This window comes from Alligator mississippiensis, chromosome 1, assembly GCF_030867095.1.
Source record: "Alligator mississippiensis isolate rAllMis1 chromosome 1, rAllMis1, whole genome shotgun sequence".
Classification (NCBI taxonomy): domain Eukaryota; kingdom Metazoa; phylum Chordata; order Crocodylia; family Alligatoridae; genus Alligator; species Alligator mississippiensis.
The window spans coordinates 178,101,942-178,128,050 of NC_081824.1; the positions used below are offsets into that span (position 1 = coordinate 178,101,942).

Consider the following 26,109-nt stretch of genomic DNA (forward strand, 5'->3'; position numbering starts at 1 on the left):
TATGACGTGTTTTCACAGCAACATTTTAAAGCAGGGCCAACTCCCTCAGCAACAACAGATCTCCAGCTACCTTACCCTGTACAGCATGCCACTGCTGCCACTTCTCTGTCCTCCCTGCTGTCAGAGGCCACTGCAGGGAAGGTTCTGCGGTGGCAGGTGGGGGAATAGGAGGATGAGGTGCCCTCTAGCTCCATTCTGGCTCACCTCCACCCCTTCGGCCAGGGGTAGGCAAAATACAGCCCACCTCATCCTCCTATTCCCCCACCTGAAATAATTGCCCGACCCTGCCATAGGCAGTGCCTGGGACTGTTGTTCAGCTTGCCCCGCCCATTAAGCTTCCTAGCAGTGCCCAGTGCAGACATGCCCAATGTGTCCTTGTGCAGCACGTAATTATTATCATCCTTTGGCATATTTTCATGTGCAATTAATGCGACTGAATAAAAAGCAGAGCAATTTGCACCACAGTAAACTACACCCAAGCATGTGCTTTGGACAGCAGCAAATTGAGCTTGGGAGTAGCAGTTTAGGCCAGGGCTGCTCTTGCCCTGCTCTGCTCCCCTGCAGCAGCCAAGAGGAGCTCCAGACTCCAGCCACAGGGGACGAGAGAGTCAGGCCTGGGCTCCAGCTGGTGGCAGAAGTGTGGCCCAGGATCCAGGAGGCAGCCCCAGGTTGGCAGGGGGCATGGGGTGTCAGGCCCAGGTAGCAGGTGGCTGTGTCAGGTGGTGGAGGAGCTGGCTGAGCCACAAGGCTCCCACAGCTGCCGAGCCATGTGGCTAGGCAGCAGGCAGGAATGTGACCCCCTGCTGGCTGGGCTGACCAGGAGCAATTTATGCCTAGGTCATGTCTACATGCATGGTGCTGCACAGCAAATAACTCTGCATGCTTGTATTTTAAAATGCTACCCTGCTGCAGAGTTAATTAGTTTCCTGCGGCTTAAGAGGGCCACACGTGTAGATGCAAGACATTTACTGTGGAGCTAATTAATCGACTCTGTAGTAAACTTCTCATGTAGATGAGCCCTCTGTTCTACATCTAAAATAAGGGCAATATTTGCCCAAGGTCATGTGAATCAGAGCTGAATTTCCGGTCACTATGCTGAACCTGTAAGATCATGCCACCTTTGACTGGAATGACAAGGTGCCGGGGGTAGGTGTGCCTGAAGAGAGAGATGTCTCTGGGGGAAAAAGAACATCATTGTCTGCTGTGAAATCAGCAGAATTTAAATCCTATTAAATCAATTTATTAAAGCTTAATTTGCATGAAATTAAATTCAGCCCCTATTCAAAGAGCCATCACTCCCCTAAATCATCAGCATCGAGCATTCTGCAGGAGCCTAATTAAAAAGTCTTCTGGAGAAATGCCCACCTTTCCCCTGGCACCACTCATCATTTGCCTCCTTGTTACTGCAATGGAGACCCAGGGGTGCTGCTAGTTTGAGCTGCGTATCTATTGCCCAGCCCTTTCTTTCTGCTCTCTACAAAACTTTCATCCTCTGTGAGGGCTGATCCAGTATTGCATACGTGGGGTAATTCAACCTGGGGGCAATTTGTTTTTTCCCCTTCAGTGAAGTTGCATGTGACATGTGACATAAACTGAGCTCCCTAGGACTGAGTAGGACAGAAAGTTATAGCTAGATGCTCAAGAGAGCATCTTGCAAGACTAGAAGACTGCCTCACACCAATGTACAGGTCAGCCTTTTCCTCCCAAGAGATTTATCATCTGCATATTCAGACACACATGCCACTGGTTAGACAAGGAGCTGGAGACACAGGTGGATTTTGTTAATACGTGGCCTATGAAAGTTCTGGGTCTCCTCAAAACACTTACCTCCTTGATCCTCTGTAAGAGAGGCAGCAGCCAGTCCTTATTCACCTCACAGTGACTGTCCAGGAAGGTCAGGACTCCCGCCTGTGCCATATCTGCCCCTCGGATTCGGGACCGGATCAAACCTGTTCAAACACATACAAGCTCAGGAGCCACCTAGGTGGACCATGTATGTCAACATGCAAGGCAAAGGAGACGCAGACCCACAGATCCCTTAACTCTTAACCTCCATACCCCTCCTCCTTCCCAGGTACACATAACTTGCTTCGGGTCAGTTACCCTCCTGGCTATGTAAGCCAGTTTCCTCACCTTCCAAGGTCATTACAGCAAATAAAGGGCCCTGCTAGATAAATGATGTATGGCATTTACACCAATTCTTAATTCATGTAATTATTTCTGCTGTCACTTTCCTAGAGGAAAACAAGACTTAAAGTACTTTCAATAACCCCTGCAGATAATGTCATCTAATGTAAATGTAAGTCAGCCTGGACTGGGCCTGTGTAACAGCAGCAACAAATTCTCTTGAGGGGAGAGGGAAAGGAAGAAGGAACCAGTCTTTTATCACCCTGTCACTGCCACACTCACCCGCTCACTCCTGCACCCACTCTCCCACAGAAAGGAGATCTCCTTATTAAGGATGTTGCTTTGGGTTACACATTCCACTGGATGCACAAGTGAAATTTTCATAGATGTCAATGGGAGCTGAATGCAGGGCTGGAAAACCATACATAACTCTTGTGTAGATTTTTTTTTGTGTAGGCATCCCTTTCCCTGGTCCCTGGGCCACTAGCTGCTGCTGTATTTATCTCTCTCTTCTCCACCCCATGCCCAATCAAAGACTGGCATACTAAGAGTCTTGTGGGAGAACAACCACACAGTATATAAAGGGATATGAACCCCTCTGTACTGGGGCCAAAATCTGACTGCCCTTCTCAGCAGCATCTGCAGTGAGACTACACTGGTTTCAGAGAGAGCCTGGCAGGAAGAAAGACACACACAAATCCTGGGCTGTTGGAGAAAAAGGAGACAGGGCCAGACTGATCTCATCTATAACAGGGACAATCCAGGTAAACTCTAGTGTTTTAACAGGGTTATTCTACACTGACATAGCATCAATCCAGCCTGGAGGGAGAATGTAGGGACAAACCCTCTCTGTTCCTCTCCCTATCCCTACACATGCACACGCGCGCGCGCACACACACACACACACACACATACGTATTCACTCCTTCCCTCCCTCCAGTGGATCATGACTGTGCTAAACCTGCTAAAACTTTCTTTGGTTTTTATTTTTAATACTGGAAAACAGCACTTGAAAATATCCATTGAGATTGGGGGCTGCATGGCAAAGTGTTGCAAGAGGTCACCAGCAACAGCCCTGCCGAGGCAGACGTTCATCCTCCATACGGATCTTCTTAATCTTTAAAATATAATTAATTACATTTTTTTTTAATTCCCATGGAAGCAGCGGGAGCTGATCGCGTCTGTTTCATTAGAACAAACAGCTTTAAAAAGAAGACCCGGGGCTTTGTTTTGCCTGTTCTAATTTTCTGGCTAATAAGCTGCAGCTGAGCCTCATTGGATATCTTAATAGTCCAATCTTTTTAAAGGGGGAGAAATCCATTTCAATTCCTAGCCCTTTGGAACGTCTCTTTTTATTACCGCTCTCTCCCTTTGGAGCCACGAAGCACTGATTTTTTAAGAAGTCCATCAGACCTTGCCTTGTTTTCACATCTTCCATCACCATGCTAGCACAGTCACCCCTGCCAGGTGCTGCTACAGCTCTGCAGTTGGCCTTGCCTCCTTACCTCCCGCTCCTATTCCCACCTCATGAATTTCTTTTCTCTCCTTTGCCACCTGCCTGTGCCTGAGCCAACAAGATCTTACCTTCTCGCTGCCCATTGCGTAAACATTTCACCTTGGGTAACTTGCACAGTAAATGGCAGTCATCAGCTTTGGAAACACAAACAGAGAGGCACATAACTTAGCAGCATTCAGGTATTTCACAAGGGACATAGGTTTTTGCAAGGAAATGAAGAGCACAGCTAGGGCTGGGATGTGGACTGACTGCCTTATAGACAGCTGGCACCTCCAATAGACCTTGTGCTTGACTCTGGTCTCAACCTAGTGTCCTCCAGTGCAGTAAATAGGACACCTACCCAGTCAGTATAAATGGGCCACCTACCCAGTCAGTATAAATGTAGCTCCCTTTATGATGATGAAGTTACATGGATTTAAAGTAGCTGAAACTATGGAGCTCCAATGTAAAATCAGTATGACATGAGAATCAAAGCACAGGTCTGATTCTGACCTCATTTTCATTAGTGTAAATATGGAATAATTCTGGTGCTGCACAACAGTTTTACAGCCAGTGTAACCTACTCCTTAGAGATTCCTGCTTGTAGGGCAGAAGCATCCTTAAATGGCATAGAAGGTCTGTCCAGGGAGAAAGCAAAGGATGAATAGAATTTCACTGCACTCTGGCAAATGCTTGATTCAATGGTAGATGGGAGAAGGGGTCCTGTAGCATCTGGGTAATTAAGAGCAGCCCCTAGGCTGTTCTATGTCATGAAGGGGCCAAAACGACTACTGTCACCGCAGAGCCTAATAGGAGCTAAAAGCTACTCTTGCTTCAGTTCCTCAGCTTGTGGATCATGGAGCTTGGATGTTGCTGCACACTGAACCCACAACTGTCCCTCATTTAGGAAGGTAAGCACTTTCTATTTATAGCAAAGTATCTTTTTTATTGTTTCCTCTGCCCTTCTAAGAAGCATGTCTATTCTAATATAGTCCAGGACAGTGAACATTTCTAGGCCTGGTTCTTAACTCAGTCACAGGAGTTTCACACCAACATAACTCCATTCACTTCAGTGTTGTTGCTCCTGATATGGGGCTCACAGAAGTCACTAGGATAATTTCCTCTGAAATTCAGAGGTTTTGGATCAAGCTCTTATACCAGTATGAGACTGGAATTAGCCCCTCTTTCCCCAATGTGTGTTGTTATTGGCACTATTGATAACTTCCAAGAGATGGGGGTTGGGAAGTTATTTTAGGATATGAGCATACATTTTTCTTGTACCCTCTTTTTAGTTGCTTTTCCTATTTAAAACTTACATCTTGCAGCTCCTTAGGGTATAAGGTACACTGCACTGAATGCTTGAGTGGGCCACATTATGCTGTTTTATCAGGGAAACCTGTGTTCTTATTCACTTACAATCTACAGGCCTCATTTACCACTCAGTCATACCAGTGTTGCCCCACTGGCTCTAATCCTCAACTGGCATAAATCAGCATAGCTCCACCAGTGTTAGTGGAACTACAACTATTTATACCAGGATCTGGCTTATTGACTTCAGTGGAGTTGCCCTGTGTGAAACCGATGTAACAGGGTGAAGAACAAGGGCTCAGCTGTAACTTAGAGCACCATTTGAGACACTTGAATTTGGCTTGCTATGTCCAAAATGGTCAGAAAATGAGAAAGATCAGCTTTTGCTCTCGCCTATGCCAATGAAAATTAGAGTTACTCCTTTAAAGTCCGACTTTCCTTGCAGTTATAGTCATGCAAATCTAGAATAGCTGCATTAAACTCGAGTTGTTCTGGATTACAATCAATCATTTATAACTGAAAGCAAGGCCTAGAACAACAGAATTACACTGGAGTTAAACTGATGTGAAACCAACCCCAGACCAGCCTCAGGCTTCCTGTTGGCAGAAGCAACTTGGGATTTATTTGTTTTTACATTTCTATTAGAACAGGCTCTTTCATGTGGAATTTGAGCCTTCCAAGCAGTGTCCGCAACCCTCCTGAAGAATAACATCATATGGAGGGATGGTTGAACTGCCAAGTTAAAAAAAAAAACACCAAAAAACCCACGAAAAACATTTGTTCTCTTTCTAATGCCACCTTTAATTATGAAAAGTGATGGATTCTCATAAAGCCACATTGATTTTGATCCACTTAAGCAGTCTGTACACTTCTTGTGCTTATAAAATGAAAACACTTCAGTTGTCTTCACTTTGTGCTTTAGATCATTTCCCCTTTAGTGTCTCTTGTACCTGCACAAGGCTGTGATGGAGGGGTGAGAAACTAGATGTAGTTGGCCAAGTCTGATAACACTTCTTTTTTTCACAGGAAAGAGGCAGTTTCAATGGATTTCCTACTTATGAAAGAGAAATGGGAAAAAAGTTTCAAAAGTGTCCAATCATCCTATTTCAACACTCGTAAAACTATTTTTCTTTCTGGCTAGAATGGCTTTTTGTTTCAAAAATGCAGTTAATTTATAACAAAAACATTTTAAAGGTCAAAATCTAAAGAAAATATTTCAAATGGTCAAAACAACAAGCAACAATCACTTGATCCAAAGTTTTTTTGGATTTTCTGTTTACAAAAATTCATTGCAATTCATTGCAGGACAGGAAAAATGTTCAAAACCTTGACACGTCTCATGGGACATGAAAATAATTTCCTCCTAGCTCTGTTATACACTCTGTATGGGAATCTTAATTTGTTTAAAAGATCAATTGTTTCAAGAGATCATTTATCCCTACCCTTTGGCTCGAGGCAGGATAATCCCTGACCAAACCATTCCAGACAAGTGTTTGTGTAACCTTCATGATAGGGATTCCAAAGCCTCTCTAAGGAATCTGTTTAGCAAGCCAACTAGCCCTTCAGCGCATGGACAGTAAAGCGAAACTGGCTGAATATCAAACTGAATTTCAAACTCATCAGCCTACCTGTACTGTCTATTCTGAGTAAACATGTAAAAATGAAATGAACAAAATAAATGGAAAGATCAGATTTACACAATTCTTCAAGTTTTAAGTATCTGCCTCTGGTCCCAGGCCCTGGATCCCATGCCTAGGCTTCCCTAGTCCTGACCCATAGCAACAGTGAATAACATGGTTTAATCCTCATCACTTTTGGACTTTAATGATCCTGTCATTTACCTTGGTTCCCCCCTCTGGTAAATCCCAACCCAGCACAACTCCCCCTTGGTAGGTATGGTCTTAGCCCTTGTTTTCAATTTAAAAGAGAATCACTTACGATCATCACTGAAGTCATCCACTAATATGATTTCATGGACCAGGTGCACAGGGGTACGGTTTAAAACACTAAGGAAAGAAGAGAGAAAATCCATGAGTATCCAGGCATCTAAACAAGCCAGGACATGAGGGAGAGGGGGCCAGTCTTTGAGAGGGGCTGCCAAAAGATCAGATATGGTTTCCGTTACAGAGGTGGACAACACAACATGCAGCAAAGCCACAAAGAGGAACTGTCTCCAGGCATCAGCTCCCTGTCAACAGAACTACTTTGTGAATTACATTCAAAGAGCAAGACCCCAATTCCCTACTCAGACCAGATCCTGAAAAACCTGGGAAAGATTTGCTGTAAATCACAAGGCAAACAGGTACAGGTCCAATGTGTGAGGAGGAGGAAAACCAATGTTTAGAAATACGAATGTGGCAAGCTAAATTTCACATCCCTCTCCCCTCCCCTTGAGCTAATGATAAGTTACTGACAGCAGGACCAACACAGAGCAAAATTACCCAGCTGAAAACCCATCTTTACAAACCTCACAGGCAGGGGAGGACAACGCTTGATTTTCTTTGTGGGCTGATTGTGTTTCCAAGGCTGCAGAGAGGATAACAACAGGTTTGTATGCTGCCTGTTTAATAAAAGAGAGAAGCTGGAGGTGATGGTTTAAAGTCCCCTCCAGGAGGAAAGTTATAGTGAAAGGTAGCTGAAAGCTACAATCTACCCTTAATTATAGCACCAACTTTGTTTTGTTTTTTGTTTTTTTTTTTGCTACTAGAAATGCTGGTCCTGACTCTCTGCTTGCTTACCCTGCCATAAATCAGTGAAGTCAAGAGAATTACTAAGTGGCAAAACATGCCTACAGAGTGTAGTCAGACCTGATGTAAGCACTGGTGGGATGATTGCTAGTGTAAATATGTACCTTTGTGGGGTATGAGGGCATTACTATAATGCACTGGCTAATCGTAAGACATCATGCCTTCCTCTAGTGATTTAGTCATGTAAAGGATAGAAGCCTTTTACTATGAGACAATACAAGAGTCACTACCCTTTGCTAGCTGTTTGTGATTCTGGTGCTGAAAGGTCTTGAGGTCGGCCTTTGCCGGGACACACAGTGGGTCTGTTGTACAGGGGGCAGGTCATTGGCAACATGCTGGGATAGGTGATTACAGTAACTGGCACACAGTGATGTGGGGAGTGGTGGCCGGGTAAGAGCCTGGGGGCTGCAACTTGACCCCTTGCAGGCTGCATGCAGCCCACTGGCTGCCAGTTGGATAGCCCTGCTATAAGCTAAAAGCCACAGATGAGCTGGGGTATAGGTTATAGCTGTGTTGGTCTAAGGACACAGGCAGACAAGGCTCTTTGGGTAAATCTGGTATCTTTTATTACACCTGTTTGTTTATTTATTTACTATTTGAGTTGGTCAAATAAAAGATATCAGATTTACCCAAAGAACCTTGTCTACAAACGAGCTGGGTGTCTCAGAACTTTAGAGCAAGGATGCCAGGGCTCCACACTGCATTGCAGGGAGCATGGGAATCCTGAGACATTTCAGGAGCGCCAGCTTGACAGCAGGAGGCCTGAAAGCCCTAAGAACCCAGCTCAAGCCTAGAAACTCGACTTCACAGTGAGAGGGCTGGAAGCCCTGGGGTCTTTGACTCTTGGGTCATCTGCATGACAGAGTCGAACCAGAGTTACTAACCTGGGATCTAGTGTACCCAGCAACCAGCCTGCTGAGCTGATAAGAAACTAGACCCATTTTGGATGGTGCCCTGCGTGTGTTTTGTCATTTTTTAATGCAAAACTCTTGCTGAAAAATTCCCAACCAGCACTTCCTGATCCCTATGGCTAGGGACAGACATTCAAAATGCCTGAGCCTGAATTGATTCAATCTTTGCAAGTTAGTCTAACCTAGCTAAGCTAAATCAGTTTTGTAACCAAATAGACATCCCAGAAATGCAGGCACATGCCTGCAGTGGCTCAGGTTAGAAGCCAGGGGGTGCTAGAGCAGCCCTCCCTTCCTATCTGCAGAGAGCTGTGTGGCCAGGTCCTGGTAAGACACTGTGATTAGGGAGGGGTCCCTCCCCCCTTGATAACAGAGAATTTATCAACTTTGTTATCAGAATTTAACACTCCATCAGAAAACAAAACATCGCTCATTAGTTCAAGCTCTTCTTAAGCAGCTTTATGCAAAGGAAGGAATGCAATTATATTACCAGCTGACCTGTTGATTACCTTCTAAAAGCCCTAAGCAGACGATGCCCTATCTGCCTTACACAGCATTATCTATTAGCTAGCATACCGCATGCTAGTTTCTAGGGATGTGCGAAATTACGACAAGTGTTTCATTTTGAAGCTGTTTTGACACATTTTGAGCTCAAAACAGTGAAATCGAAATGAAACAAAAGGCTTTGAAACAGCTTTGAAAAGAAACGAGGACACTCAAAACGTTTTGAGTTTCAAAGCCGGGCTTGCTTGCAGCTAACAGAAACTAAGGAGAGGGAGGAGGAATAGTGGAGAAGGACTGCTCTGATATTGACATCTAGCTCCTGGTTCAGTTCCCCAGCTCTCTGATTGCTTCCTCCAGCTCTCTGATCATTTCCCCAGCTCTTCCCAGAGGGTATGCAGCAAGAGCTGGGGAAATATTCAGAGAGCTGGGATAATCAAACAGGGGGCTGGGGAATCGAGCTGGGGGAATGTTCAGGTCCTTGAACATTCCCCCCAGTTCCTGGTTGGATTCCCCAGCTCCCTGATCTTTCCCCCAGCTCACTGATCACTTCCCCTGGCTCTTCCCAGGGGGCGTGGGCCCCTGGCTGATGTGGGATGATGGCAGGCTGCTGCTGCCAGCTGGGGATGGCATCAGCTCTGGGCTATCCCCAGCCGGCAGCAGCAGCCTGTTGAAACCCCGCGTGCAGATCCGGGAACCTGCATCCCCCAGGAGGGCTGCTGGGCTTTGCCAGACTCCTCTCAGGGGGCACAAGCCCCCAGATCTGCATGGTGGATGACAGCACACTGCCACTGCCAGCTCAGGCCAGTGCCAGCACCCGAGTCTGCCCAGCGCTCGGCACGAGCTGCACCAGGGACACTCAGGTGCTGGCACTGGCCTCAGCCAGCAGTGGCAGCCTGCTGTCATCCTGCACGCAGATCTGGAGGCTCATGCTTCCTGGGAGGGCTGCAGGGCTATGCTGGACTCCTCCTGGGGGTGCAGCCCCCAGATCTGCATGTCGGATGACAGCAGGCTGCCGTTGCTGGCAAGTGATATGAGTTTTGCTTTGAACAGTTTGAGGTGCAGTTTCCCAGAAACCCCTACACCTATGTCCTTGAAATTTGGCATGCTTCATGCCCTCAGAACGGGCTACTGTCCCTGCAATTTTCATCTAAATCAGGCAAGGAATGACAAGGTTATAGGCATTTTTGTGATTCCCCATTATAGCCTATGGGCAAAACGTCAAAATGCGTCGAAACAGCATCGAAACAGCAAACGTTTCGGTGAAACAAAACAACAGTGCTTTGAAACAGCGAAGCAAAACACTGTCCCTTCAAAATGGTGAAATGGAAGTTGAAACGAAATGGTGCGGTTTCACACAGCCCTACTGGCTATGGTCTGTGCTGTGGGAGAGAGGAAGGGATATCTGTTTAAGCAGTGAGTGGTGAGGAGGTGGGGCACAGGGAAGCCAGCAGACCCTGCTATGTCTGTAAGTTTCTGCCAAGCTGCAAGAGCAGAGGGGAGGGGCTAGCCCTGCTATGGAGCAGAGACCCCCACCCAGCCCAGAGAGTATGCCAGGATGCTGGGGGTGTCTGGTTTAACTTAAACCCGCAAGGGGTCTAGGACAGACATTGCATAAATCGGTTTGAGCCAAATCAGTTAAGTCTGATCCTATATTCAACCACATTTATTGTAGACCAGTTTCACCCATTTTCAAACTGATTTATGTGCACTGGACATCTGTTCTGTTACAGGTTTAAACCAGTTTCTGATCACTTAAACTGGTTTACGTGTAATGTCTGTCCTTAGCCTATACCAGATCAAACACTGAACTCAGTTACCCAGGTGTAAGCCAGGATCAATTCCACTGAAGCCAGCAGAATGATGCCAGCCTCCCTAAGAGAAGAATGAGGTCCACTGTATTTGATTGTCATTAAAAATTTCTCTCTTCCCCGTGCCTCCTTCCTTTCTTATACTCCTCCTGTTATTTCTTGTCTCCGTGTTCCATTCTCCTCTGTTTCCATCCTATTTTTTCACTAGACCTTTATCTCTCCCTCTCCTTTCTACTCCTTTGTTGAAGCCTCTTCTACTTTAATAACATTCAAGGTAAACATTCAACCCACATCATTCAAGTGGTCTCAGCATAAGTGTACTCATTCCTGGGTGGCACAATGCTATCGGTGGAGCCAAGCTTTCCTCCAACTTGCCCCAGAATGGAGGGACTGATTCTGTGGTGACCTGAGTGCCCTTGCACTGAAATTAATGGCAGCTGGAGTGCTAAGCTTCTCATAAGAGCTGGCTTTGAAGCTGTACACAATGAGCAACATTCTGCTCTCCGTGGCGCGGGTGTACATTTGGCTTACATGCTCTGAAAACAACATGCAAAACCAGAGTGACTCCTCCCATTTCAATAGAGCTATTTTGGATTCACACCAGAGGAAGAGACAGCAGAATTCATCTCTGTCTTATCCAGCTAGATCTTTGGCTGGTATCAATCCAGGGGAGCGGCGCTGGTATCAACAGAACGCTGCTGGCTCACACCAGCTGAGTACGCTACCAGGAATTTGGATATTTGGGGAAAATCCTCCCTTGCTATCACCCCTCAGGGCACTGGCACAAGTACATCTCCTCCAAAGACAGCATAGCAAAAGTTCCTATGGCCACTGTCCTTTTAAATGTCATGTTATTGAGGCTTGTTCTGAGTAGATTTTCTAAACACCCAGAGCCAGCACTGTCATCATGTATTTGCCAAAGCGGCTGGATTTCCCCTCCTCCCCGCAGGATGCACACGCGGTGATATAGATGTACTGTTCCCACCTGTCAAGGATTTTTTAATTATTATTATTAATAGGTTTGTTATTTTTTCTTCCTTTAAAAAAATAAAATAAAATAAAACCTCTCTGCAAGAGCTGAGTTCAGCAAATTACTGCAGCTGGGCTTCAGAACAGAGAGACAGGAGAGCAATATCATGCTCGGTGGAATACTTAACAAGCACTGATTGCCTGGAAACCAAACCTGGTGAAACCTGCGGGAAAGGGAAAATTGTAAGAGAGCCAGAAATATAAATAAATAAATGTGGGGTGGGGGCTGGGAAGTTGCAGGGGTCAAAGCAGCTTGGAGGCTTTAGTGTCTGTTTCCACCTTACCTGCTGTCTACATTCAGGTGCCAGAAGCATAATGCAAGCCCTAACACTCAGTAGGAAGACAGCATCAGTGGGGCCAAGTCTGCTCTTATCGCAAGCATATCTACTAAAGGCAATGCAGCTGGTCTGGACGCTCAGAGCTAGCCCCTCTAGGCCATTCAAGCTGCAAATTAGCTACAAGATGCTTGCAGAGAATTCCCCAGGGATGGGAGAACAGCCTACAGGGAAAATGGCCTGTGATTAAGGCATTAGCTGGAAACTTGAGTTCATCCCCCTGTTCTACAACTGATGGCCTGTGTGACCTCAGGTGAATTACTTGGTCTTTCTTGTGCCTCAGTTTCCCCATCTTAAAAGGGTGCCATCAAAGCTCATCACAGCTTTGCCCTTTCCCACAGGGGTGTTGTCAGGATAAACACGTTCCAGATGAGGAGGTACTCAGATACTCTGGTAACTGGAACCATCTGGGTGCCAGGGATAGAGCATGCCAGGCCTTGCACTTACTGTGCCTGTGCTGGCATGGGAGAAAGGTGTGGCACAGCTCTGCTCCATCCAGCCTAATTTCCCCTGATCTAGGTTCCATTAACAATCCTGCATCACTAATGCAAATTAAAACAGCCTAAATGCAGGTTGGAGCCTTGTTAGAGCTGGAACAGGAGAGCACTGGGCCAGTGGAGTCACACTGAACATGTTAGGCTTTTTCATTGATGTCAATTTTCTGTTGGGAATAACTGCTGATTTTGAAGAAAACACCTTACTTTTATTTCCAGGGAAGTAGGAGCAGAGGCTCTAGCAAGCAGAGGCAGCTAAAGAAACTGCTGCACATGGAGCTCAGTGGTCCTTTCCCCCTCAGTATCCCTCCATACCCATTACAGATCATGTTAAACCATAAAGAGAATATAGGCTGAGTAATTTATCCTGTACAGAGAGCTCCGTGCTTCTGTCGCTAAATTGCTACTGGAACCCAAGCTACCTAGTTTATAGCTAGGGTGGGTATATCTTTACTGTGTAGCAGATACTTCTGTCACTACAGTTATACATACCTCTTGACTAAATTGCCAAAGACCTGCCCAGTAATGATCTGCTGCCACTGGCAGTAAAGGTTTTGCAGAAAAGGTTTAGTGTAAGGTAAGTGCAAGTCATTTCATAAAGAGGCTAAGAACAAATGTACTGGCTTTCCAGCAAGGCCAAATTCACCACATCTGACACACATTTCCTACTTGTACTCCACTAATCAGACAGTAAGTTACCGAAACCACTGGAAACACAGCAGATTACATACTCTCCTAGTGTGACAGTCCTGAAGAATGACTGGAAACAGAAACATTGAACCCTTGAGCTTCTTGATGTTGCAGGGATTTTCTTAGATAATGTATAAGGAACTTTTAAAAATTCAAAGCCAGCTTTTCTATTACTCAGATCCTCACTGAGCTTTGATTTTCTTTTTTCTTTTTTTTGGTGGTTCTTTTCTCTTTCATACATGTAAAAACATACGATGTTTAATATCACTGTTCTTTGAAGTCCCTCTGTTATTTATAGATACTGAAATAAAATACAGGTAGTATATTATAATGGAAAAATATATATTTTTTAATTTCAATCCCACTTGCAAAATCTATTGAAACAAATTCCAAGTCCCTTATTTAGTCCTAACTCACATGAACACCAATTACTATCAAGAAGGATTCCAGGATTCGCCCCATTGGATTTACTTACACCTACTGAATTGAATAAGGGTCAGATTCTGTGTTGTTACTTTGGATGTATATGGTTGTAACTTATTTTAGTTCAATAAAATAACTACGATGGGGGAAGTGGAAGCAAGCAGAGTTTGACCCTACATTTTCATCATAGTCTCTAACTAATTTTGCCACTTGTATTTTTCTTGGCATTCTCCTCCTCATGCCCAACAGTAAGGATTTGTTGAATCAGATCCCCAAATTCCACCTGCAAATAATTATCACAACAAAATTAATACTGATGCTTGCAAAATGCAGATGCAAGAAACACTGACAATTGTTCACAGATGTGAGCGCATGTCTTTTGTTTGTGTGTATTTTTGTCATCTTTTAACACTTTTTCGTTTATAAAAGTGACTCCAGACCTTGATCCGTCTGGAATTGTGAACCCTCAATTCTCTCCATGGCAACATATTGGGGTCTGTGAAATAAGAAAAACTGGCAGTATAATAAAGTGATAGAGGGGTCAGAAGTCACAGTCAGACAGAGTGCGAGAGAAGAGAAAATGCCCGCCTAAATGAACTGCTCCAACCACCCAAAATGGCTAATTATGTAGGAGCGGGAGAGAGACATCACACCAAGAATAACCATAATGAGCTTTGATTACACTGCAGCTTCTGCATTTATTCTCTCAAATACCCACCAGCTCTTTGAAATTCAAGAGTCCTCTTTATGTTAACATCAAAAGGTAAAAGCGCATGTACAACTGTATACTTAGTTACTGTGAGATGATTAGCAAATAAAAAAAATGTCCAGGTTTTTTTAATATATTTTTTTAAAGGAATAAAGAAAAAAATGTCAGCACATAGCGCTAATTATACAGTTTCAGAGCAACACCTGGCTTGTTTTTAGTCTTTTAATCAGAGTCATTTGAGCTATGGCACAGCCTCTATAAAGTGCTTACCTACTGTCTAAGGGATAGTATACATGCTTTCCCTACTTTCTTTTCTTGGCAACCTTAGGATGCTCATGAGATAACATGTAGAGGGGAGTGTACAAGGCGTTCTTTGCCCAAGATACTACCTATTTCTACCGACAGCTATTGGAAAGTGAAAGACATGTTACTTTACCTGCTAATTAACAACCTAAATATTTGATCTGGGATGCAGGGTGTTCACATCACGATTTTTGCCAAAGGATGTTTTTTGGGGCTGTCAGCAAGAGGTAAATAACTAAGGCTCTCAATTCTGGAGCCCCAAATTGCAGATTTAAAGAATAAATACATAAGGACAACTCAGCAAAGTAAAACTGGATGTTTTCTGACAGGAGGGGCTTATGTCTAAAAGGAATTCTTGACAGCCTTCCAAAGCTGAGGTTAATGGCTAAGGTGGGGAAGCCATGAAATCACTGAAGTCCGGCTCAGAATATAAGAGAAAGAGAGAAAGATGGAAGCTGGATGTTTAAATAGAAATGAATGAGCTGTGCTAAGCAGGAAGGAGATGTAGAGAGTAAGCCAGATGCTAGTTATAGAAAGCATGGGAGTAGATTCATGCAAAAGGCAAGGTGATTTAATCACCACAGATGATTAAAGCATCCTAAAAACTCTGTTCAGACTGGCATTTTATGTGGGACTGATCCCTGTCCTAGCAGTGCTAAAGCCATCCATGTTACTAGAGCTATAGCAATTCAGAAACCTGGTTCAAATACAAGGCTTCAGCTGATATAAGTCACTGTAGCTCTGTTGAAGTCAGGGCACGTGGAGCATTGACATCAGCTAAAGATTAGGTCCATAGTTCAACTGTATTTATACCACAAACACAAACTGTGATTTAAGCACATCCACCTATGTTGTAAAGAGGTTCTCCAACAGGTGGCTGGGACCTTGCCAATGAAAAGAAAGCAGCTAAATTAGTACAGGTGCTTGAGGGCAGCAAGGCAAGTGAAAGGACATTCTTATGGGCTTGACACTGTTCTCCATACTGTGCACCACATGGCAAATCCACTCTGCAATGCACCTAGTACAAGGTGGGGAAAGAACCCACACACTTGTGGTTCAGTAGGTGAAGTTCAAAGGAAGCAATATGTGAAGGTGTGGGCAAAATGGTACCCAGCGCCTTGTCAGCACATGAGAAACATACCTTCCTGTTCATGGAATGAGCACCAGTTTGTACCCAAATGAACTATGAGTTTTACTGTTAGCGATAGTTTCTCCAAGGTGTGTGGGGATACCATCCATCTTCTGAACCACCCAACAGAGCCAGCTGGGTGCAGAAAGGGAACGGCCTTGAGCCCCTCATCAGGAGTGGCTACTACATTTCCCTCAAACTCTGGAAAGCATTGTGCTTGCTTGAATATATAGTAATGTTACTAGAAATGAAGGCTGCCTAAGGAATGGCAGCCCTCAGGTGTTGGAGTATAAACTGAGGAGGTCAAGAAGTGCTGGAATTTGTCCTGCAACATGGAGGAGAATGAACCAGAGTGGGACTCCTAAGCAGTGGGGGGATAGACAGCTCCCCCATTAGTGGGAGAAAGCAGCCCCATTAAGACTGCCAGCTCTGGGGAGCTCAGGACAGGAGGAGATGGATGTAGAGAGAAACTCTCAGCATGCAGCTCCTTTCTCTCCCCACATCAGGCTCTGGGGTGGTCTGCTACACCTGCTTCTTCTCATGCTGCCCAATTTGGCATCGGCCTCCTGAAGCTCTGAGCCCAGTAATTCCCTGGGGGAGCTTGGGCACTATGCCTAGAGTATCAGACACTGCAGCACTGCCTCACCTGGCAGGCTGCCAGCCAGCAGAGCTTCTCAATTCCTCTCCTGTTCACTTGTTACAAAGGCTTGGCTGATCCCAAAGTTTCCTAACCTGCTTCATCCCCTTTGGCTGAGACATTACAGAGAGGTGCTGAGTACCTGGGATCCTGGACAGCACATTTCAACAGGCATAGGGACCCTTACCTAGCTCTCCTACTCATAATCCAGCCTGGGGACTATCATTCTGCTTTGCTAGAACACGCTCTGGTTTCTGTTGGATGCAGAATTTGCGGGCATTTCTTGTCCAAGGTATAATCCAAGGTGCTGAGCACACCCAGGGAAACGTGGGGCAGCCCCCTTCTGACTTGAATGGTAGCAAATCAAGATCAAGCTAGGAAGTATGTAGTGTTTCTCCCTACAGGCTGCATTTCTAGGGGGATATATTCCTGGCTGCATGTTATATAGTTTGCCAAGCATCATGGCTCCTGTTTTCCTGCTAGAAAGGGTTACATGAAAGGAAGATGTGACTCCTAATCACTGTCAGAAGACTGAACACTCAATCTAGCCCCTGTCGGTATTGAGTCCAGCTCCTTCGCTGAAGCATTGCTTTTCCTTCTCCAGGGGCTGCTATGCCATTGTGCACGTCCTTCAGCTCTCTCTGTGGAGGAGCAAAACAGGAGGAGCGTGGAAATGAGATAGAGGTTTTCTTTTTTTAATTCAAGTATGTAGAAAGCAGAGAGAGAGAGAGAGGGAAGAAAACAATTTGGGAAATGAAAGGATGATGGCTGAGAAGACATCCTGGGCCTTCTATACTCTTTCTCATTCCTTTTCTCAGTGCAGGTATTTATATCGCTCGTCACCAATGCTTCTGAGCATCTAAGCATCCTTAATGCATTTATCCTCACAAGACCCCTATCATATAGGGCAATCCTATCATATCTCCAGTTTCTGCCTGGGGAACTGAGGTACAGAGAGATTAAGAAATTTGCCCAAGGTCTCCCAGACAAGTCTGTGGCAGAACCAGGAGCTGAACCCAAGTCTTGTAATTCCCAGGGCAATACCGCCTTAATGAAAAGGCCAACTTTCCTTCCATCTTCCTTTTCTCCCTCTCCCTTCTTATCCTCTTTGTTTCTCTTCTGCCTTAAAACTTAGCTAGTGAAGCACGCAGGCTCTCTCTTGCCTACCTACTACCTGAGATTTTTGCATATCTGCTCATGTAGATAATCATGAATGCAGTAAATTTTTCCTGTTTTCCCCTCTGTGAGTGAACAGTGAGCAATCACAAAATATCTGAATTGGTTTGTCATTCAATTGATCCATTTGTTTTCCTTAATGGATAATTCCTTGATGCAAATTGCTAGTGTTCATGTTTCTGAAATTCACATGATGCACTGTGCCAGGTAGAGACAGATGTCTCACGACCTTGTTTCCATCCCTTGACTAGGTTACTCATATCGCCACTCAGGACTGGGTGTGACATGTGGATTTAACAATCTACTCCTAATTGTGGTCCTAGCTTCTGGTGCCCAATCTAAACTCCAGCTTTTCCTGCTTATTCATGCAAGTAAAGTGCTTAAGGCTCATAGAAAGATACACAGACACAGCCAAATCAAAGTTCACCTTCACATTCAGAGGAATGTGAATGGGATATTCCCCCCAGTGTTTGCTCATCTTCAGTACACACATCTGAAGGACTCCAAATGGGCTGATTCGTCTAGTTAGGACTGTATAACCTGGACTTATGGCTTGTCCCCACTCTTCTGTATTTTACAGCACTCATTGATTTTCCTTTCCATTTTTTATTTCTTTTCTTTATCACACCAAATAATCAGTGTGATGAAGGCTCTTTGGCAGTATTTCATTCCATTGCTAGGCAGCCAAACAGGGCACTGCTGCTTGTTCTTAGAGCCTTTGCTCACTTCTTGACTCCGCCACCTACTCTCTCTGTATGTTGGGGCAAGTCAGATCACCCTCTCTCTGTCCTACATTCTTCCCATTTGTAAACAGAAGGTGATTGTGCATACTAATTTCACAGTGCTGTTGGAGGACTTGGAGCATAGCTCTTCTAAATGCCACTAAAAAAAAGAGTCTGGGAAACACTTTCCTAGGCTCCATGCAATCAGGAGGGAGCCATCTTGCATACAGCTTGTATCCACTCAGAGTGGAGGAAACACTTAACTTTAACCAAGGAGACTTTGCCTCTAGTCCAGGATAACCCAGTGGCTGGCTGAGTAACCTTGTGGGGGTCACTTCACTTCTCTGGGAGGTGCTGGTTCATCCTTCAGTCAGCGGGGGTAATGGAACTTACCAACTGTTTCATTTTGCAATGAACTACAGAGTGACGTAGCAGCACTCTTACTGTTCCACGGAATGTGCTTTGAGATCCAGGGCTGCAGCAGCTCTAGCACTACAAAGTAGTATTAATAAGTCAGATTTCATTTGGACCGACATGTGGAAAATGATCCAAGATGTTGCAGATGTCACAGGATAAAGATCTGTAATATCTAATTAAGCCAAGCATTTGCTGAGTGAGTAAAGCCAGATCAGTCAGAGGGCACAGCAAATTAGCTTGCAAAATGCTTAAGAGGCAGATGAAATCTGATCTGGATCCAAAACGCAGGCAGGGAAAGGAAGGTGTGTGAGTGTTCAGACTTGACATGAGGTAGGGAAAGAATTGACTTATTGCTGCTCTTCCCTAACAGCAGTTGGCTCTCTAAGGGCTTGGTAGCTGATCCAAAACAAGTCTGCCAATTCCCATGTTACAAGCAAAGTGAGGAGGAGAGCCCTGGCCTTGTGACCCTAGAAGAGTGGCCCCTTAGCATGTTTAGCGTGGGCAGAAGAAAAAGGCAGGTCATTGCCCAATGACCTGGAAAAATCCAGGAATCCATCCTAAAGAGCAGGAGGCAAGGGGAGATTGGAATTGGGCTTCCTTCACTTTGTTTGATCTGTCAGGTGCTTTCAACCCTGGCTTTGACCCAGCAGAAAACACAAAAATGGTCTTTCCATGCCACTGTAGAGTGATTCAGTGTAAAACATCCTGAGGTGCTTTGTGATGTTGTGAAGTTATCCTGTGGGAGGAAGCAGCTGGAATTTAAACCCGCTTTGGAGATGCACACCAGCAGAGAAAACACATGTGACCACACCTAACAGAGATGCATGTGTGAGGGGAGGTGGAGTGACAAGGGCAGAAGTTGCGAATGAAATCACAACTGAGGGACAGGAGAGTGAGCAGAGTGACCTGGGCAAATAAATAGAAAAGAAATCCCTTTCTGAAGGAACAAGATAAGGAGGATGAAGGAAACAGCTGCTGTCTATGGAAATTAGGAACCATTTTATGAGGATGGTACAATAAAGGAACAAGAAACAATAGGCAAAGTCTACACCTATGCACTTTGAATCCCAGCATAATTCTGATTCACCTACTACCTCTTTCAGATATACCCATCTTTACACTACTAATGACTAAACGTGAAGAGTATCTGGTTATACTCTAGACCAAATACTCCTCACTTTTAGCTACTATCCCTCAGAAATAACAGTAACACTTCCAGGGCATTTTGCTACTCTGTTATTAGGGATTATGAGCTCGTCATTGGACCCTAAAAGTGGTGAGATGTCAACTCATGCTGATTTAAGGTGTTAGTGGACTGTCCAGTGGCTGAGGGCTAATTGTGGAGGATGAAATGGTCTCTGAGGCCAAGTCTTCACAGTAAATTTACCAGGCTTGCCAGTGGCAGCCTCAGCATACCACATGGCTCTCTGCAAGTTTCCTCATAACTGGAAGAAGACTGTGTGGTACCTAAGTGGGCTGATTAGCATGTGGGTTGTCAGCGTGAATAATTCCTCCCAAAGCAGAGAAGTGCTCAGTGCTCGAGGCAGCTACTCCCAGGCACAGTAACTTTGGTGTGCTGCTATGGTCAGAGAGAAATGAGCTGCTGCCCATTATATGAGTTAAGCTGGAGAAAGAGGCAGATCCTTGAGGAAGTTTCAAGATGAGGGAGTCGAGTGTGCATTGTGACTGTTAAAGCAGGCACTATGGCAGGTGGCAATAGAGTCTAAGACAAGAAATGCATGGGACAGGACTGGCCATGAGATCACAGAGCAAAGTGGCAATTCAGCTGCCAAGCTGTCAGGTTCACTTGTAGGACAGAGGAAAGGATGAAGGAGAAGTCTAGCAAGCAAAGTTGAATCCGCTCTGGCAGTTACCAATACCTACCTCTAACCAGTGTGAACAATGGCATAGGGCCCCTTAGAGGAATGGTGTTTTGATGTACTCGGCAGATATGGAAAGAGGTGTGGAGACAGGCATAAATCAATCTAGCTTTACAAACTTTGATAGAACTATGCTAACTCCCTTCAACAGAAAGTGTAGCTTGAGTTCAACGGTCACAAGGAAATAAGTGTTTGGGGTCTGCCCCATATTCTGTGAACATTTGTCTATGCTATACAGCCAATACAGTTCAGTACAGTGTGGTAAAATCTGCTTAACAGCAGGTGGGGGGGGTGTGCAGACTGGGACTGAGGTGCAGATCTATGAAGAGAAACAACTGCGGGATGTATTGTCCTGTTGGAGTGTCCAGGGGAGTTATCAATATGCATCTACTAAAGGCCTGTCTATTGCCTGGCTGCTCAGGGACATCAATGTCTCACCCCCATGGGCGTGAACTCCACACTTAAAATGTATATTACAGAATCACCAGTGAAGACATTAACCCTCTGCCACGTGGCAAACCGCTGAGAAAGGCACCCAGATTTAACTCTCTATACAGAAGATACAGTGGGTATACTACCCAAAACCTTTACATGCCAGAGAATGGAGATTTGTTGGTTCAAGTCAGACATTGGGATTAAATGCTGCTCTTAAAAATCTGAAGTGAAAATGAGGCATCTACTATATCCCCTACAGTAAAGCATAGCCAAGAACAAACCAGCAAATGAAAGAATGGCCATATGCCCAGGCCTCTCTACAGATCATCCGGAAGAGCTTAGAAATTGTCCTTGAAAATGCAGCTTGTGTGTGAACCACCAGAGCTTCTCAGCTTATTATCCCTGCTGTCATTATACGTGGCTGACTAGTATCTCTGGAGGAGCTCAAAAGGTGATCTTGAGGCAGACATGTGCAAAACAACAGATACCCAACTGTGGAAGAACACAGCTGAGCACTGATCCCTGACTGATTTTAAAAACAGGCAGCTAGGATCCATCTACTATGGTGTCTTGCCCTGATAGGGACCAGGACCAGATCCAATGAAACAAGTTACTGCTATCCACACCACAGTGCACTTAATTGTACACAATAATGCTTGCCAGGGGGCAGAGTTCAGGCTAACCTCCGCTGACAATTATTTAGATCTTGGATTGATAGCCCTTGCAATTTTATCCTGTTAAGTACAATTGCAGATGCAAATACATAACAAGGTTTAATCCCTTTTAGAAACATTTTAAGACTATGTGACTGCTATCTTGTAAGGAAAGGGGCACACATTTTCCTTGGAGAAGGATCTTGAAAACCAGACTGCACTCAAATATACCTTTGCAGTATCCATCTTACCTTCGGATAGTCCTTAACAAGGTAGACCGGGCTTCATTGTGGAAGGTGATGATGATACTGGTTGGTGGAAGATCTGGACGATAGTGCAAAGTAGTACATCTGAGTAGGATCAAAAGATACAGATATAACCAAATGTTTGAATTTTGGAATACTTGCTTATTTAATAGAAACAAATCTTAAAGGCACAGTGGAAAGGCAAATGGTGCACATGTAGTATTCTCCAAGCACTAATAAACTAATGGCTTTCTTAGGTATTATTTTATGTCTGACCCAAAATTCCAGTGTCCCGTTTTGTGGGACAAAGCACCTGGGAATTCTGTGCTTCCTGCTTTCAGATTTTTACCTGGGCTCTGGATCCCTACTGTGATTGGACCTCACAAAGGGGTTCATTTTATAGCCACAATGCTCCACAAACCTGACCAGACATTGGGGCACAAACAGCTTTATAACATAAACACAAATATTATCATGCTATAGAGCCCATCCAAACCTGTGTGCTTTGGTGAGAATTCAGCCTTGATAAATGGGTCAGAGGAGAGAGACAGGTATGTAATAAAGTGGGGACAGACATATGAGAGGAAGCATTAGCTTCACTGGTCTCTCCATTGTTTCACGGACTGAGGCTCAGGACAGAGAGTTGTTCCATATGCAAACTGGCCCCCTTCTGCTTGCCTGGAGCTTGATGAAGTGTTTCCCAGATTTTACAGCTCTTTCAAAGTGGCATTCAGAAGAGCTATGCTGTAAATAAAGCCATGAGATAAAGCCATGAGTTTTGCATGAGGAAAGTAAGTAAATAATATTCCTCAGCTGCAATACAATAATTGAACTTTAGGCTTCCTTAGCTCCCTCCATCTATGAACTGCAAAGTATATAGTTTGGATGCCTTTTCTGAAGTACAACCAAAATGCTAATGCCTCTCCCTTTCCCTTGGAAATTGTCAGCAGAAAGGCTCTTTCTTTGCAGAATCACTCACAAATACAAACCTCAGTTTCTGAGGTGAGCGAGCCCAACCTATGCATATACATGTATACTAGGGATGTGAGAAATGGCACCTTTCCGTTTTGCCTTAAGTTTTGACGGTTTGACAGAACAGTGTTTAGTCTCGAATTTCATTTTGAGTTGAAACAGCTGTTCCATTCCATCAAAACAGAAAGGCTGTTTCAATGCTGTTTCGAGTTTTGCTGGGGATGGGGAATCAGACCAGCTGGGCTGCTTCCCGGTCCCCCATGCCAGATCACACCAGGGGCAGGAGGCAGCCCAGGTGGGTTGCCTCCCACCGCCGGCACAATGTAGCATGGGGGTCTGGGAAGCAGCCCAGTGGGGCTGCCTCGCCACCCCCTGCCAGATCTTATGCTGGGGATGGAAAGTCAGCCCAGCTGGACTGACTTCCCATCCCCAGCCTATGGTCAAAACATTTCAACTTTTGAAATGTTTTGAGGCTATTTCGAGGGCCTTTTTTTTGTTCCGATTTTGCTGTTTCGACCTCAAAATTGGTCGAAATAGTGTCAGAATGAAACAGCTGGCAAAATTTTGCATAGCCCTTATGTATACAGTGCGTAATCTTTCAGAGAAACCAAAGAGAACTGGGGAAACTGGGATTTCAGTGATCACTTGGGAGAGGGGTCGCAGTGAGTAAGAAAACAGGACAGGTGAAGCTCTGGGTTATTAGAACATGTTTCCTTGAGGGGAGACAAAAATGTCTTGTTAAAGTAGATATGCTGTCTCAAAGTGGACAGAACAAATCTTCATACAGCAGTATGATCTGGAAGATAGAGAACTGGATGAGGAGCCAGGAACCTTGATTCTATTCTTGGCTTGTAGAGCTCACCTTCTGTGTGATCTTGGAAAAGGCCCTTCACTTCCCTGTGCCTTTTTTACTCTTCACACCTGTCTACTTGGTCTCTCTTTGGAATAGGGACTTCCTCTGACTACTCTCTGCATTGCATTTGGTGCACTGGGATCCCAGCTTCACAATGAAGGGAAATCTTGATGATAGTATAGTATAATAAAAATATATATTCCCTCCTATTGTTTCATCAATACCTCAGAATCCCTTTGCTTCACAGTCACCTGTGTTAAAAATGACAATATACAAAGGACCACAAAAAAATTATTCACCAGCTTACAGAAGTGACTGGTTGACCAGAAAATCCTCTTCCCAAAGATCACCCTGTATAACTGTCCTTTCCTTCTCATTCCATTCCTACATTATGCCTAGTCTTCTGGTGTTTCACTCAGTCTGCAGAAGCCTTGTAGTAAGAACCCCAAGACTGCCTTGAATCACATCAAGTCTGGAAATAACTTGGCTCTTTCAAAGGGGAATGGTTTAAAAAAGGCTCTTTTGATATCTTGCACTGACTCATTTGTCAGAGAAACTCTGGCACTTAGTACTGATCCAACTCACACTAGCTAAGCATCATGGCTTCTAGAGTCAGTCCTGAATGACATCAGTGTGAGGCCCTTTACACATTGCATTTTGAGCTCTTTAAATGTTGATTGTGTTGGTGCTAGCTCCATTTGCAGCAGTTGCACCTTACCCCTAAAAACCTTCTCTGACTGTTTCACTACCTGCACAGCTCTGATTTGCTACTAAAGGGCTGATGAGCAGGGGCCCAAGTAGAAGCTATAGCTGTGAGTTGCTACTACAGGGCTGGACAGCGGTGACATGTAGGGGGTGTACAGGGGTGCATGTGCAGCCACTGACTGGCCAACGCTCGCTGCTTATGTGATAGGTGGGGGGGCAGGCAGGAACACCAGTGCCCCTACTGCAAGCACTGGCAGATTGCTGCAGCCACTCCCGGAAGCGGCTGTAGTGATCGGCCACAGTGATAGGCTATTGCGGAACACCACCCCCCCGCCCCCTTCCCCCCCGGGCAGCGGGACTGGTCACGGGGGGTGGCACCAGTCACCAAGGGCTTCTGTCCCTGCTCTAGGTTGTGGGGAGTTACTTCCCAGGGTACCTGGGAGGTGGGAGCAGTGAGGGAAGATGCCTGTGGGGAAGCTATTGCTCCTGCCCTGGGAAGTAATCCCCAGCTCATGGGGATCTGATCCAGCTCCCTACCTTATTCCTCCCATACCTCCTCAACCCCACCCCAGGACCTGTCCGTGTCCTACAGCCTGGGCAGCTGACATGTGCTCTGCAGGATGTTTGTGCGCAGGGTTGCACCCTGAGGGTGGGAAGGTCACTCCCTGAGAGGGGGGAGTTGGCCTTGGTGCCAAACCTGCCCCCAGGCAGTAGAGTTCAGGGGGTGGAAAGTTTGTCCACACAGAACAGCACAGTGAAGGAGGGGACACGGCATCCTGGGATGCTGGAGGACTGCAACTTAGGTGGGTCATCTGTGAAGCATGGCTGCACATTAATGGAACATGAGCTGTGTAACATGGATCAGAAAGACACCTGCCCTGGAGTGGAGTAACTTTAAGATAACTAAAGTGTGCTTAAAACTAGTTTCACTTGTTACTGTGTGGACAATCCAGGGGTTTAGAGTTCCAGAGCTACCCAAAGTTCATGTGTAACAAGGCTCGGCATGTCATCAGGTTCAGGTCCTAAGCATAAGTGATGATGCCCATGTGAGGTCCTGTAAGAAGGTTCCTCTCAAGGCTTTCATACAGTGAGTCATCTTAGTAGCTTTAGTGAACATCATAGGGAATCCTCGCTCAGGAGGCTTGGAGATGTAACAGGAGATGGGGGGCATTTGTTTTTTGTTTTTTCTTTTCTTTTTTTTTTTTAAATGAAGTCAACTGATTCTGTCAATACTTACTCCATCTGGGAAAAAGGAATCACTGGTAGTTTATTCTCATGTTTGATTTATACTGAAGTGGGGTTTTAAAACAATAAAACAAGTGAAGAGGGAAGAAATCTCAGAAGAGACCTCTGTCTACTTTTGCTTTTGAGGACTGAAATCGAGTGTACTTTTATCTATTGCCCC

At 45.1% G+C, this 26,109-nt stretch overlaps 1 protein-coding gene across 2 annotated transcripts in view; it reads right to left on the minus strand.

Annotated features, from left to right (window-relative positions):
• The window catches only part of GALNT14 (polypeptide N-acetylgalactosaminyltransferase 14), a 237,458-nt gene that overhangs the window by 56,306 nt on the left and 155,043 nt on the right, over nt 1-26,109 (minus strand). For both annotated transcript variants that reach the window (XM_019483095.2, XM_019483098.2), the window contains 4 exons: nt 22,181-22,279; nt 6,869-6,936; nt 3,712-3,777; nt 1,828-1,949 (listed from right to left, as the gene is read on the minus strand). In XM_019483095.2, coding sequence (XP_019338640.1) covers nt 1,828-1,949; nt 3,712-3,777; nt 6,869-6,936; nt 22,181-22,279 — 355 coding nt within the window. The remainder of the gene's footprint in view (nt 1-1,827; nt 1,950-3,711; nt 3,778-6,868; nt 6,937-22,180; nt 22,280-26,109) is intronic.